The 16,296-nt window shown below is 40.4% G+C and overlaps 1 protein-coding gene across 1 annotated transcript in view; it reads left to right on the top strand.

Annotated features, from left to right (window-relative positions):
- WDHD1 (WD repeat and HMG-box DNA binding protein 1) overlaps positions 1-16,296 on the top strand; it is a 52,955-nt gene that overhangs the window by 1,450 nt on the left and 35,209 nt on the right. The window contains exons 2-7 of the mRNA XM_032770371.2: positions 1,710-1,800; positions 3,381-3,492; positions 9,451-9,602; positions 13,073-13,184; positions 13,772-13,822; positions 14,769-14,864. Coding sequence (XP_032626262.1) covers positions 1,724-1,800; positions 3,381-3,492; positions 9,451-9,602; positions 13,073-13,184; positions 13,772-13,822; positions 14,769-14,864 — 600 coding nt within the window. The 5' untranslated portion in view covers positions 1,710-1,723. The remainder of the gene's footprint in view (positions 1-1,709; positions 1,801-3,380; positions 3,493-9,450; positions 9,603-13,072; positions 13,185-13,771; positions 13,823-14,768; positions 14,865-16,296) is intronic.

Raw genomic sequence — 16,296 nt, forward strand, 5'->3', positions numbered from 1 at the left:
AGTGGCCAGCAGGGAAGCCTTTAGGGTACGTCTACACTGCATATTAAGCCTGGGCTCTGACTGAGGTTTGAGCCCAAGTTCCCCCACTATCCACACACAAGTCAGTCGGATTCAGGCCTGTGAGCTCAAAGAACTCTGATCCTAGGACCTTGCTAGAGGGGTGGGTCAGAGCCCAAGTCCCACTGTGACTTGGGTCCAAGCCCTGTCATTCTGCAGTGTAGATATAGCTCATTGCCTGAGGGACAAACTCCATTCCAAACTGGTGGAATGATCTGCCCCTTCCCGCAGGCATTTTTCTCCTCGATAGGGAATAATGGTTATCTAGCCCTATGCTGCATACTGAATGAATGACTTTGATCTGATATCTGATCATTTTTTCTATTGACAATGAATATCGAGTGATGCTTGCACTGAGGTCCCCACCTCCAATAGGTAACACTCTATCTTAAGCAGCTTCTGTACTTCCAAGTCCTGCAGCCTTATTTTGTTTCACCATTAGCTAAAGGCCCACCACTCTAGGGAAGTGGCTTTCACTAGTTCCCTGTGAGGTTGCTAAAGTCAGTTCTTGCCATATATTGTAAAAAGTAAAACACATATCAGGGAATCAATATAACAGACGTATATGAATTGTGTGTTTTGAGGTTCTGTCCAGTTTATAGGTTTGCTGTCAGGGTAGAATAGAAACTTCAGAGGTGTTCAAAAAAGCAGACGTGGACACAGTTTTCTTGTTTTGAGAGTCACTGTGTTTAACCAAATTCAAGGGATTAACATTTTTTAACTATGATCTTCCTGGACGTTAAAAAAATACAAGCAAAAGTGAAATGCACTGTGTGTGTTGTTCAGTCACAGTCAGTTCATGAAGAATTTAAAATACAGAACTGTTCTGCTTATATCAGTACAACTTAGAACATATGTAGAATTTTAGAATAGATGGCTTTTTAAAAAATGCCTTCTGTTCCAACTACATTCTTTGAAATGACTGTCAAGTATCAGAGGGGTAGCCGTGTTAGTCTGGATCTGTAAAAGCAGCAGAGTCCTGTGGCACCTTATAGACTAACAGACATATTGGAGCATGAGCTGTTAGTCTATAAGGTGCCACAGGACTCTGCTTTTTTAAATGACTGTTATTTGGAGCTGATGTTTATCCATTTTTATTTCCCTTGGTAATAAAGATATAGGCTTGTCACAAAGTTATCGTTGTTGCTTATGTGAGTCCCAGCACTTCAGTTGGATCTACCCAGGTGGACTCTGGTGCTTGCATGGGACCCCATTAAAGTCATTAGAGCTCTACATGGGTGCAAGGTTCTGCCTTTGTGGATACAGTTACAGGACTTGGGAGCACGCTAACTGTTTTGGCATAGGCTAGCAGTTGTTAATAAAATTCTAATCAATTTAACTCATACAGTAAAGTGGTGGTGTGTGCTCTCAGTTTATATTTGTTTAACCAGAAATACTGCAGTATTTACTAATCCCTCCTTTAAATTTCTTCATTTCCCCTCATCATACTTTTCATAATATTTTTCAAAATACATATATTGTAGTGATTCTTATCAACACTGCTAAGCTCTTTAACAGGAAAAAAACATGCAAAAATACCACTGCATCAAAATGATTTAACTACTGAAGTTTAAATAGTGTTTTCCTGTTATTAACACTAATAAATCATTTGTATTTGTTTTACAAAGCTTTTTACATTTTTATTATTATAGAGATAAGAGAGAAGATGCCTTCAACACAAAAGCCAATGCGCTATGGACACACAGAAGGCCACACAGATGTCTGCTTTGATGACACTGGAAGGTAAATTATTGAAATTAGGGCTTATTTCAGTAGTTCATGTGTCTGTAAGCAATGACATTGATATTGCAAAACTAGAGGGGGTGAGAGAAGAGTGGTGGGAATGTTCATAGGCCTGGCAAAACACTCATATGAAGAGATGTTGAAAAGATTGGGGTTGTTTACCTTAGAAAGGAGTTGAGTAAAGGTGGAGGCTGGCAGCTAGGGACCCCCCATGTAATAACCTCGCAACCCCCTGAGGGGTGCTGACCCCCAGTTTGAGAACCTCTTGTGTAGTATGATAATGCTACTGAATTGAAACTGAGCCCTGGTCCACACTACAGAGTTAGATCGACACAAGGCAGCTTACATCAACCTACCTATTTAAGTGTCTTCACTAAAATTTTGCTCCCACTGATGTAATTCACCTGCTACACCGTCTTAATAATTCCATCTCCACGAGAGATGTAGAATCAATGTTGATGTAGCTAGGTTGATGCAGTGTCAGTGTAGACAGTGCCTTGCTTACACTGACTGTCATTGGCTTTCAGAAGCCATCCTGCAATGCCCACAGTGAGGTGTTCAATTGGTGCAAGCACTCCTGGTGAGCGACATGCACTACCAACACATGGAGCAAAGTGTAGACATGTACAAGCGATATAATGACTGTGGCAACTGTATGCCAATGTAAGTTAGGTCATCTTAATTTTGTAGCATAGATGTGGTCTTTATGTGTTAAAAGAGGGTATTAGGGTCAGAATGGTATGGGGATTGATCTACCAACAAAGTACCAAAACCACAAAAGGATAAAATACAAAAAATGATTGACAGAAGTTATAAAACCTTTCCATTACTTTGCCAGCATGACTGATAGCAAATACAAATGTCTTAGTCTGAGCCAAGTACGCTAAGAGGAGGCTGAAGTGTTGCTGATATAATGGAATCCTGAAATCATTCATGTCTTTCTAGCATTTAAAATTGGAGATTCAGATTTCTGCTCCCAATCTCTGGTTGTGAAAAAGGTTGTGTAACAATTTGTTGCATCAAAGTTCAAAGTTGTAGAAGTGAAATCATGAAAGACAGGAGAGATGAATTCAGAATCTTGACAGTTTTTAAAAGGCCTGCCCTCCTTTACAGCCATTTCAGCTTCAATCAAGTGTGTTTAGCGCATTTGGATTAGGTCAGAACTTTGTGACAGGATAGGGGGCAGAAAGGGCAGTTGGGTGCCCAACTTCTAGTGAAAGTCAGTGCAAGTTGGGCTCCTAACTTTCCTTTATGCTGTTGAAAATTTCCTCCCAGATGCTGAAAAATGAATTGGCTGCTTAGTGTCTGAATATCTAAGGACAGATACAAAAGAGGGATAGGCATATCTAGTTAGTAAACTTATACTCAATTATTGTGTTATACTAGCAGAATTGCAAGTTTTTCATGTTGAATAATACGAGTATCTGTCTCATATTATTTGAAGAATAAATACACTTATAAAATATGTTTCATTTAATAAAAATGTAAATTTTTAAACATTTTCCCCCCATATTTTGAGCTGAGGAAAATCATAATAATCCTGCTATACACAAATGTTAATATTATTATTTTCTTAACAGCTGTATTGTAACTTGTGGCAGTGATGGAGATGTTAGGATTTGGGAAAACTTGGATGATGATGATCCTAAGTCCATTAATGTGGGAGAAAAAGCATATTCATTTGCTTTAAAGGTATTAGTATAATATTTTCTATGAAATGTGCAACACAGGTGCTGATATATGTCTTGATCCTGCAAAATCTTCCTGTGTACTTAACTGTATGCATGTGAACTCAATGGGACTGCTGACATGCATAAAATTAAGTATGTATTGGAAATATTTGCAGGATTGGAGCTAGAATGATATTGGATTTAGCAAACTTGATTTAATATTACACACATGACTCATTGTATTAACTTGCATAACATAGCTTTCAGCAAATAAAGTAGTCTAACTTTATTTCTTAATGTTGTCACAGACATATCTTACATGAGATTAAAAGGATCTGTCTTAATCGTACAGTCATAGAAATGTAGAGCTGGAAGGGACCTTGAGAGATCAACAGCTGCAGTCCCCTGCACTATGATAGGACCAAGTACACTGCTACCTCGATATAACGTGACCCGATATAACACAAATTCGGATATAACGCGGTAAAGCAGTGGTCGGGGGGGGGGGGGGGGCTGCGCACTGCGGTGGATCAAAGCAAGTTCAATATAACGCGGTAAGGTTTTTTTGACTCCCGAGGACAGCGTTATATCGAGGTGGAGGTGTAAATCTAGACCATCCTGACAGGTATTTGTCTAACCTGTTCTTAAAAACCTGCAGTGATGGGGATTCCGCAACCTCCATTGAAAGCCTATTCCTGAGCCTAACTACCTGTATAATTAGACAGTTTCTCCTAATATCTAACCTAAATCTTTCTTGCTTCAGATTAAGCCCATTACTTCTTGTCCTACATTTAATGGGCATGAACAATTGATCCCCTTCCTCTTTGTAACAGCACTTAACATATCAGATTCCCCCTCAATCTTCTTTTTTCAGGACTAACCATACCCAGATTTTTTAATGTTTTCTCATGGGTCAGGTTTTGTTAACCTTTTATCATTTTTGTTGCTGTCCTCTGGAGTCTCTCCAATTTGTCTACATCTTAAAGTGTGGTGCCAGGACTGGACACACTACTCCAGCTGAGATCTCACTTGTGCAATAGAGCAATTACTTCCTGTGTTTTACATACGATACTCAAGTGAATGCACCCCAGAATATTAGCCTTTTTTGCAACTGCATCATATTGTTGACTCATGCAATAATGTGATCCACAATAACTCCCAGATCCTTTTCAGCAGTGCAGTACTACCACCTAGCCAGTTATTTCCCATTTTGTAGTTGTGCATTTTATTTTTCTTTCCTCAGTGAAGTGTTTTTCACTTGTCTTTATTGAATTTCATCTCGTTGATTTTAGACCAATTTTCTAATTTGTTAATGTCATTTTGGATTCTAATCCTGTCCTCTAGTGTGTTCCTTCCAGCTTGGTGTCATCTGCAAATTTTATAAGGATCCTCTTCATTCCATTATCCAAGTCATTAATGAAAACATTGAATAATACTAGACCCTGCATTGACCTCTGCAAGGCCCCACTAGATACACCTTCCCAGTTTGATAGTGGACCATTGATAACTACTCTTTGATGTGGTCTTTCGACCAGTTGTGCACTCATCTTATAGTAATTTCATCTAGAGCACATTTCCTTAGTTTGCTTTTGAGAATGTTATGTGGAACTGTATCATAAGTCTTACTGAAATCAAGATATATCATGTCTACTGCTTCCCCCCATCCACTAGGCCACTAAGATTGTCAAAGAAGGCAATTAGGTTGGTTTGGAATGATTCGTTTTTGACAAATCCATGTGGCTATAAGCTTTATAACCCTATTATTCTCCAAGTGCTTACAAATTGATTGTTTAATAATTTGTTCTAGTATCTCTCCAGGTGTCAAAGTTAGGCTGACTAGTCTATAATTCTCTGGGTCCACTTTGTTCCCATTTTTAAAGATAGGTATTATGTTTTCCCTTCTCCAGTCCTGTAGGGCCTCACCCATCATTCATGAGTTGTCAAAGTTAATTGCTAATGGTTCCAAGATTGCTTCAGCTAATTTCCCAGTTATCCTAGGAGAAATTTAATCAGGCCCTGACAACTTGAATACATTTACTTATCTAAATATTCTTTAACCTGTTATTTCCTTATTTTGGCTTGCATTCCTTCCCCCTTATATTTATATTAATTGTGAGTATCTGATCACCATTAACCTTTTTAGTGAAGACTGAAGCAAATAGGCATTAAACAGCTCAGCCGCCTTGATGTTGTCACTTATTAGCTCTCCGTCCCTGCTAAGTAGAGGACCTACGCTTTCCCTTGTCTTTCTTTTGCTTCTTTTAAAGAACGTCTCTTTATTGCCTTTTATGTCCCTTGCTAGGTGTAACTCATTTTGTGCCTGAGACTTTCTGATTTTGTCCCCACATGCTAGTGCTATACTTTTGTACCCCTCCTTAGCAATTCATCCATGTTTCTACTTTTTATAGGATTCCTTTTTGATTTTCAGGTAATTAAAGAACTCTTGATGGAGCAATATTGGTGTTTTAGTATTTTTCCTATCTTTCCTTTGCCTTAGAATAGTTTGTAGTTGTGCCTTGCACAAACTGCAGAAGTGACTCCACTCCACCAATGTGTTTAGGTGAAGGTATTAAAGCCATTAAAAATTGATCAATTTACTTTAAATATCATTTTACCCCTATATCTACTGACATCTGTTCCCAAAAGACAGATTAATGTTGAATCACTAGAAACATCTAATTGGTTGAACATGTCTATCTGGTTTATAGTTTAGATAAATCATTCAAGAACTTTAAAATGCTTTAGAGTATATTGATTTGACAATTTATTCCTTACCCCATTCAGTGGGGTAAAGAACTACAGAAGTTTTCCTCCTGCTGAGTTTCTCAGGATATTCTGACTTCATGATTTTAAACTCTCTTAGAGAAACTGAAACAGAAAATTATTTTTTAATATACAGTGTAATTTAATTATGATGCTCAGACTTCATAGCAGTCATTTGGCTATATGGATCAAAAATTACATTCCAGAAGTCATTTCCTAGTGGTGCCCTTGCTAATCATTGGGTGTCTGGCTTTAAAGATTTTTGGGTAACCAAAAGATGGTTCTCTGACCTTTTCAAAGGTAAGAGAGAAATTGAATCTTGAATTCTTCATCCACTGCAAATAATAGTAATTTGTGGGAGTGCTGATCAGAGTCTATTCTAGTAATCCAACTGATCTGCTCTCGCATAAAGTGCCTAATATAACTTGCTATATCCATCATGAAGGAAGTTCATATTTTTATAAATATGGATGGAATGATTATTTGGCTATGATAATTAAAATAAGGATGACTTACATTACTTCTTATGACTGGTGTCACCTGTACCTCATTAATGCATCTTTTGAAAACTTCACATATTTGTCTTGAGAATTTTCATAGTAATTCCTTTGTCTGAAGCTATTCTTATGCTACATTAAAATGTATTACGTAAATACCTTGGTTTTTGTATAAAATCTGAAATGTCCTCTCATTTTACAGCATCTTTTGAAAATGAGAGAATTATCCCAGGAGTTTGTAATTAATCTTCAAGTGGAAAACAGTGTTTGTGCCGTATAAGTTTGCAGAGAGAGCAGATTTACTTTAAAAAAATGCATGTATCAAATTTTTGTAACTTTTTGGGGGGAATGAGTAAGCAATTATTGATATGTGTATGCTTAAAAAAAGACTACATTTGAGTATATAAGCAAAAACTCAATGTTATCAAGTAAAATTTACTGAAGCAAGAAAATTTTGAAGAATACTGATTTTTATTTTTTCAGATTAAATAGCCCACTGCTTTCAAAGATTTGTGTCTGAGTTTCTTAGCATGAGTTTCAAAAACATTTTCCAAGACTTAAGTCCAGTAATTTTGTTTAAAAAATTAGATTTAATTCTTCACTCATAAATAATTTATCTTTAAGGAAAAAAGGTTTTTAATTTGAAGTAGGTCTGAATCAGTTAAGTACAGTCTGATATGTCTTAACACGTTAGGTTATCTAGTCTGAGCATTGCTGCATATATAATTTTTGTAATATTTATATTTATGAACATAAACTTTATGTAACTCTGCTTTTGGAGAGAAATATGCATGGCAGCTGTAATTATGTATTTTATGTAGGCTATAATTTAAATTATTTGTCGAACCTGCTGCTACACGTACATGAAGAGAGATGATACATTTTCATCTTAACTGTAGATTTTTTTTCTATAAATATAAAAGATTGTGTAAAATTTGCCATGTCGCTTGACCATATATATTCATTTGGCATTCTGAATAGGGAATATTGGAAAGATTAATGTGATGATCTTCTAGTTTGTATTCCTGCAAACTAACCATTTGTTAAAGTATGCCTGACAAGCCATCAAGCTTTCCTTTATGGCATTTAGTCTGTGAAATTTGGGACAAGGGCGCCCTCTCATGATCATGTGTCACATAAAAACCAAAGTTCTCGACTTGACGTGCAAGTTACGATGAACGGCACTTACAACATTTATAAACTGTCATTGTGTTTCGAATTTACGATGTCGGTTTCGACTTTAAGATGCTCGATCAGACATTGTTCCTGTGGGAAATTCAAGTTAACACATTTTGAATTTGATGCGATTTTCAGGAGCCAATCGTGTTGTAAGTCCAAGACTGCCTGTATATTTTGATTACACTTTTTTTCTTTGGGAAGTGAGCTTTTTTTTTTCTCTATCAAAACCCTGAGAATTCCTTCTTATTTTCTTGCTTCATACTCTCCACGGTTAAGGCCTCATAATCCCCTTCTTCCAGGTTTAGAGGATTGAATGGATCTCTTTAGAGCTCATTAGTGCCATTCCTTGACTCACACGCTCACTATTTCAGTAAAGACACGAGGCTCTAAGCAGGGCCATCCTTACTCATATGCAAAGCATGCAGCTGCTCCAGCCCCTGCTCCGGCTATTCCCCATGGCCCCCACCCCTTCTCCACCCGGCTCTGCTCCTTCCCCACCCCAGCCCCACCTATTCCCACCCCTGCCCAGCCCCGCCCCCACTCTCCTGAGCTCTGCAACAGCCATCATGGCCGGACCTGCATTCCCCGTGGTGGGAAGTGCAGACCTGGCCGTCGCACGCTGGGGTGTGGGGGGTGGTTCCTTCTTGTCCTCCAAGTATCCCCGCACCCCCCCTGGGGCCCACACCCCCGCCGCGCGGAAACCTGGCCTTCCCCCCACCCCCACCCCGTTGGAGGGGGCCTGCATAGGGCCCCAGAATAGCTAGGGACAGCCCTGGCTCTAAGGCCCTGATCCTGCAAAGACCTATTCACATGTGTAACTCTGTACTGTGAGTAGTCCCATTGAAGCTAGTGAGGCTGCTCACAGAACAAATATTTAAGCATGTAAACACATCTTTACAGGATTGGGGCCTAAAGGAATAACTTGTTTAAATAGCTTAAGGCAGTGGTTCTCAACCTTTCCAGACTACTGTATGCCTTTCAGGAGTCTGATTTGTTTTTACCTCACTTAAAAACTACATGCTTACAATATCAGACATAAAAAATACAAAAGGGTCACAGCACACTATTACTGAAAAATTGCTTTCTTTCTCATTTGTCTAGATAAAATTTTAGTTTGTCCTGACTTCGCTAGTACTTTTTATGTAGCCTGTTATAAAACTGGGTAAATGTCTAGAGTTGATGTACCCCCAGAAGACCTCAGCGTACCCCCAGGGGTATGTGTACCCCTGGTTGAGAACCACTGGTTTAAGGAATATAGTTAAGTAATATCAAATTAAAAAATTTGAAGTGTGAAGGGTGGTACTTGTTAATTGAAAATTTTCTCCTTGGTTTCTGTTAATTTTTTTTGTGGGGGGAGGGGAGAGGGAAGAGGAAGAAATATAACTGGAAGGAACATTTCCCAGCTGCTGCTCCTTTTTAAAACCAGAAGCTCTTGAAACTACTCAAGATTATATATGGAAAGATCACTGGCTTTCTGTTCCTTGGACCAAAATATTTTTCTTTAACCCACCAATTCCAGAGTTTGTTTGTTTCATTTGTAGAATGGAAGACTGGTTACTGCAGTATCTAACAATACTGTCCAGATTCATACATTCCCCGAAGGAGCTCCTGATGGCATCCTGACTCGTTTCACCACAAATGCAAACCATGTTGTCTTTAACAGGGATGGTACTAAAATTGCTGCTGGATCCAGGTAATTTGATCTTGATGCAGGACAAGCCAATCGCTACGCTAAATCTGGAATATTAGCAACTTCCTGGGATGTGACTTTTGTTCACAATACCATCTAATTAATCTGCATTTTGTGAAGATTTTACAATGCCTCAAAAGGTCTTCATAGAAGAAAATGGTCAAATGGAGGAGGCCATTAAGAAAAACTTTTATGGGAGAGGTTGGGGCCACATAAATAACTGCCCCACAACATCAAGTTTCCAGATGTAATTTATATTCTTCAGGGACTTATTTTGCAAAGGCACAAGGGTTCACCCCTATGGAGCTCATATCAGGATCAGGGCTTTAGTTACTAACTGTGTATTAAGAATCACAGTATTGTTGACAGTTTAAGGATCCACTTCTGCAAACGCTAATGTGCATGCATAATGGTCACAAGTCTCTCAATTATTACTTTAAATCTAGAACTTGTGAGTTGACAGTACATTCCACTTAAATGCAGAACATATGGATAGAGCCCTGCAAATCTGCGATATCTGCTTTATATCTTTGGACTATTTCTGCGGATACCACCGTGGATGCAGATACAAATTTTTTATCCGTGCAGGGTTCTGACAGTAAGAGCGGGTGGGCAGCTGTGAGGAATTGTGGTGTGGATCCTCCACCTGCCCTGGTCTGGAGGCCTGGGAGCAGGAACAGGGTTCAGGGGCTTATCAGGCTCCGTGCCCAGGGCAGGTGGAGGGTCTGCCGCAGCTTCCCATTGCTGCGCTCCCGGCTCTTACTGTGGCCAGGCTGCAGCTCTGAGCCGCCCCCTTGGCCGGAGCTGGATTGAGAAGACAATGCTGGCAGTTGTAGGGAGCTTGGGTCCCTCCACTTTCCCTGGGTGGGGGGCAGGGACAGGAGCTGGGGGCTGTTTGGGCCCTCCACCCAAAGCAAGTGGAGAGTCCCCTGCAGCTCAGCACAGCTGCCCACCCGGCTCTTATCGTGGCTGGGCTGCAGCTCTGAGCTGCCCCCCTCCCTGGCCAGAGCCGTCAGTTGTGGGGAGCCTGGGTCCTTCCACCTGTCCTGGGTTGTGGGGGCTGCTCAGGCCCCCCACCCAGGGCAGGTGGAGGTTCTGCTGTGGCTCCCCACAGCTGCCTGTGCATCTCTTCCCGACCGGGCTCCGGAGGAGAGGGGTTCACCTCAAAACCTCAGTCTGCTCCTGGTGTAGAGCCCTGGAAATCTGTGGATATCTGTGAATATCCACAGATAATTTTTGTGGCTCGCAGATCAGATGTGGATACCTTTGTTTAAAAGGTAAATTTCATCAACTGTTCTGTTTTTAAAGTTGCAGGACATGTTATAAAGATACTAAAATAGTAGTAATATGGATATGAATGAATACAATTTATACGCTTCTTACTATGGCTATTTTTTGTGTTAGACTAAAATATTCAGGGCTTGTCTACATAGCGTGGCAAAGCACTCCAGTGGGGTGTGATCTGAAGAGCTCTGTAACGTTGTGCTCTAACTGCCCTGTGTATGCCTTGCTAGAGTGCTCTAAAGGGTACCTAGTTTGCATTAACAGGGACTACTTTGTCCCCGTTAATGCAAACTAGGTACCTTTTAGAGTGTGCCAGCAAGGTCTGTGCTGGGCAGCTAGAGTTCAACACCAGGGGTGACCAAACTGTGCCTGAGAAGAAGCCAGAATTTACTAACGTACACCTCTACCTCGATATAACGCTGTCCTCGGGAGCCAAAAAATATTACCGCATTATAGGTGAAACCGCTTTATATCGAACTTGATTTCATCCTCCAGAGTGCGTAGCCCGCCCCCCTCCTCCCCATGGAGCTCTGCTTTACCACGTTATATACGAATTCGTGTTAAATCAGGTGGCGTTATATTGGAGTAGAGGTGTATATTGCCAAAGAGCCACAATAATACATCAGCAGACCTCCGTTAGCTCCCCTGCCCTGCTCCCAGTGCCTCCCTCCCACCTACCAGCAGCCCTGACGATCAGTGCCTCCCCCGCCTTCCCCCCACCTCCCAATCAGCTGTTTCCTGGCAACCTGGAGGCTCTGGGAGGAAGAGGGAGGAGCAGGGGCACTGCAGGCTCAGGTAGGGGGCAGGAAGGGGTAGAGAGGGGCAGGGCCTGTGGTAGAGCCCAGGGTTGAACAGTGAGCCCCCCCACCCCCCCCACCCCTGGTACATTGGGAAGTTGGCACCTGTAGCTCCTGCCCCAGAGTCAGTGCTATACAAGGAACCACATATTAACGTATGAAGAGCCGCATGTGGCTCCGGAGCCACAGAGTGGCCACCCATGCCTTAGATCACTCCACAAATCACACTCCTTAAAGTGCTTTGCCATACAGTGTAGACAAGCCCTTGGTATCTTGCAGAAACTGTGGCTGTGATCCTGAAAAGAGTTGTGAGTATGCTTAGGACTGCAGGATTGAGGCCCAGGGTTACATTTATTTAATGGTTTTGTAGATTGCAACACTCTTGTGTTATTAAGATATTTGTAGGGAAGTGCATTATAATCCTGATTTTAAGCGGTTCATATGTCAACCATAAAAATGTATTCCACACTGAATTTGAGACTCAGATGTTTCTAACTAGTGTTCTATTTTTTCATACATCAGTTTAAGTACTTCTAAACATCAGTTTAAGTACTTCTAAATTTTACATTATTTTTTAAGTGTGGGTGAAGATGCTATTGTGGGGCCTAGTATGGCTTAAAAGTTGATAGTATTCTTAATTATGGACTAGACTTTGTCATAATACTGAAAAAATCCAGTTATTTGAAAATTAGCTAATGCATTCTTTGTATGAAATATTTTAAAGTTTCATAATGATTTTTAGCAAACAAGCTTAATCTACATATGTAGCAGCTATTTAACAAGATAAGTCAATCGGTTGTGGTAATGATAAAATATAAATATCTGCTTTTCAAGAGCCAAAATACAGATTTAGGTGATATTAGTCTAAAATTACATAATAATATAGTTATTAATATGGATGGATGGGTATGATTATGACACATACACCTCTACTCCGATATAACGCGACCTGATATAACACAAATTCGGATATAACTTGGGAAAGTAGTGCTCTGGAGGGGCAGGGCTGCGCACTCTGGTGGATCGAAGCAAGTTCGATGTAACACGATTTCACCTATAACACGGTAAGATTTTTTGGCTCCTGAGGACAGCTTTATATTAGGGCAGAGGTTTATATGATTTCTTATTAAAGCATTCCATTTCCTCTTCAATTTAGGGGAAAAGTTATTCTATTCTGATATTGATGGCCTGCTCCTGCTCCCATTGAAGTAAATGGCAATACTTCTATTTTCACGTAGATTCTACAGTGATAAGTGTGATTTTAAAAAAGCATCCTATCCCTCAATGATCAATAAGATAGAACTTGCATTTACTTCAATCAATGCAGAATAAGGGCCTGCCAGTCAGTATTAAACTAATCTGGTCAATTAAGTACATTTCTCTCATCTGCAGTGATTTTATGGTCAAAGTTGTGGAGGTGACAGATAGCAGCCAACAGAAAACATTCCGAGGACATGATGCCCCTGTCCTAAGTCTGTCTTTTGATCCCCAAGATGTTTTTCTGGTAAAGCATTTTCCTGTCACTTTCTACTTTGTACTACTTTTTTCTCCAGCAGTTCATATTTTACATTTCTTATGGGATCTTAAATCATAAAATGGTCCACAGGCACAGAGGACATTGTTTTTATTTAATTTGTCTACTGAGTATAGCCCATCAAAAGGATTGTGTGAATATCAGACTGTCTCCAATAACCTTAGCTGTACTTTCCTACACATACATTCTCAGTGTGAAATTTTTGTATTGTCCTTATTGCTGAGAGAAGTTGATCCACTAACATAATTTAAAACAAAATGTTGATTTAAAAAAAAATTACATCTAATTTTAAGTATTTCATTGTGAAGAATTTGTAAATACAGAAGCTTTGAAATGAACGAGGGTTTCTTATATTTTCAAACAAGATGATTTATATTTTATTTAATATCAAAAATATAAATCATATAAAATGTATTGTGAGTTTGTTTGAAAGCTGTTCATATAGTATGTGTCTGTTGCTGGCTGTACACCTCTTAAACTTCTAATTGTAGCGTGACTTTTGTTACTTTTACTGCAAATTGTTGGTGACATTTTAAAAACTACTCTTTCTTATACAGACATCAGCAAGCTGTGATGGGTCTGTCAGAGTATGGAAAATCTCAGATCAGGTAAAATGCTAATCTTTTGGAGTTAAACCTTAGATTCTACTGTGTGTATTTTACAAAAGAATGATCTTAACTAAAAGAATGTGTTTTGTCTTTTGATGTGTCAGAATTGGTATATTGGCAATAAATGCAAAAGATAAATATATTAAAAATCCTAATTCAGATGAAATCTAATTTGTAGGTTTAATGCTAACAAAAGCTCATAATAATGTAGTTCTCCAGAGTTAGGGTCCAGTCCTGCAGAGTTGTGTCTAGAATTACTTCTGCTTAAGTCCCATTGACTCTACAGAGGGACTCCAAATGGGAGTAATTTTGAAGGGGTGATTGCAGGATTGAGTAGTATCCTTGTGACTTGCTAGTTTTTAAGACAAATATACCTAAATTGTCAGACCTAGCATTAGAATCTGTGATTGTGGATGCCTTTTGTATAGCAATTCTCGCACTGTAACTTTTCGTATGCAATGTTTTGAGATCATAACTGTGATTTGCATTTTAATGTATAAGCAGTAATATGGAGCACAACAATACAACCCTTTTTGTATTACTGTGGTCAAATCCTGCCTTGACACACACCCTGTCCAGCCTTATTAAAATCACTGTGGTTTTACAAAGTATTAATCAAGTAGAATAATCAATCTGATTTGTACCACATTTAATTAAAAATGAAAGGTTTGCGCTTGGTCTGAGACATTATGCTATATTTTATAATAAGCTTTATTTTTATAAAAATATTTTCACTAAGTTATAAAACCTGGGCATGTTTTTTTCTGATAATAATAGGACAGACTTACTATCATATTTGGGTGAGAGAGATTACTTCACTTCCACAATTCTAGTATAATTACCTCTTTTCCCCACACTCCACTTTTAAGACTTTCTTTTTTATAATACAGAAGGATTTTTGCAATTGCAATGTAGAGAACCTAGTTCCTAAATATTCTGTTTTCAGACATGCGTGACAAGCTGGCCACTGCTGCAGAAGTGTAACGATGTGATAAATGCTAAATCAATATGTAGGCTTGCCTGGCAGCCTAAAAGTGGGAAGGTAAGCGACACATTGTTTTGCTGTCTGTAGTAGTCCTCTCTCTGCGAGTACTTGGCACATTGATTGTTAGCAACGGAATTTAAGCCAGGCCAATCCATATCCCAACACCAAAAAATAAGCAAAGTGTTTTTGATGATATTATTAAAAAAACAAACAAAAGAAAAATCCCTCTGGAAATGGATACTTGATAAAGTAGTCTATAGTCTGTGCCAAAGTGAGGCTGGCAATACTCCAGCTGTCAGCCTGATACAATATTCTATATTCAGGTTATGCTGAACAGGAAAGAACCCTGTTGGTAGGGAAATAACTTATTTGCTCACTGCTAGGTATCAAAGTGGTTCAGTCGTTCGTTCATGTAAGTAAACTTTATACTGAGAATAATTTCTATTGTATAAATAAACAAGCCTTTTAAATAATACGTTACTGTATTTTCAACAGAAGAAAAAAAATTGTTTTTAGTGTGAATGGCGAAGTGCTGATTGTTACATTACAAATAAAATGTATATATAATGTGAAACTTACCCTGCCATGCACACAGCCATAGTACAGTAACTCCTTACTTAACGTCCTCCCACTTAACGTTGTTTCGAAGTTACATCACTGCTCCATTAGGGAACATACTTGTTTAAAGTTGTGCAATGCTCCTTTATAATGTTGTTTGACTTTAAAAGGGAGCATCGCACAAGTTCCTCTTCTCTGCCTCCTTCCCCTCCCTCCCTCCTAGCGCCTCGCCTGCCTCCAAACAGCTGTTTGGCGGCACTTAGGACTTTCTGGGAGGGAGGGAGCAAGCGAGCAGGGAAGCTGCCCCCCGCACACGCAGGCAGGGCCACCCGGAACGCAGGGGCTTTAGAGACTGCAGGTCCCTGGGCTAAGGGGGCCCCTGGTCCCTGGCCTGCAGCTCTAAACCCCTTTTGGAATCCGGCCCTGCGAGCACGGGCTGGAGGACTGAGGAGGAGCAGGGGCAGACACGCAGCCAGCAGCTGCAGAGAAGCGGCGCTTTCCCCTCAAAGCTGGCTGGAGAGAAGTGGCGCTTTGAAGGGGACAGCGCCACTTCTTTCCAGCTGCTCCCTGCACAGTTGCTTCTGCTCCTCCTCAGTCCTCCGGCCTGTGGAAGAGCAGGGGCAGCCAGCGGCTGGAAGGAAGTGGCGCTTTCCCCCCTTCAAAGCCGGCCAGAGAGAAGCGGCGCTTTGAAAGGGAAAGCAGTGCTTCTCTCTGGCTGCTGGCTGCCCGGCTGCCCCTGCTCCTCTTGAGCGCCCAGAATCGTGGCCATGGAGGCGGTGCTGCGCTGCACAGAGCCACCTGCACATCCCCTGCACCAAACAGGAGCTGCTTCAGGTACGTGCTCTGCACCTCCTGCCTGCCCCAGCCCTGAGCCTCCTCCCGCACCCCAACCTTGAGCATCCTCCCACACCCTAACTCCCTCCCCGACCCT

Source organism: Chelonoidis abingdonii, chromosome 4 (genome assembly GCF_003597395.2).
Source record: "Chelonoidis abingdonii isolate Lonesome George chromosome 4, CheloAbing_2.0, whole genome shotgun sequence".
NCBI lineage: Eukaryota > Metazoa > Chordata > Testudines > Testudinidae > Chelonoidis > Chelonoidis abingdonii.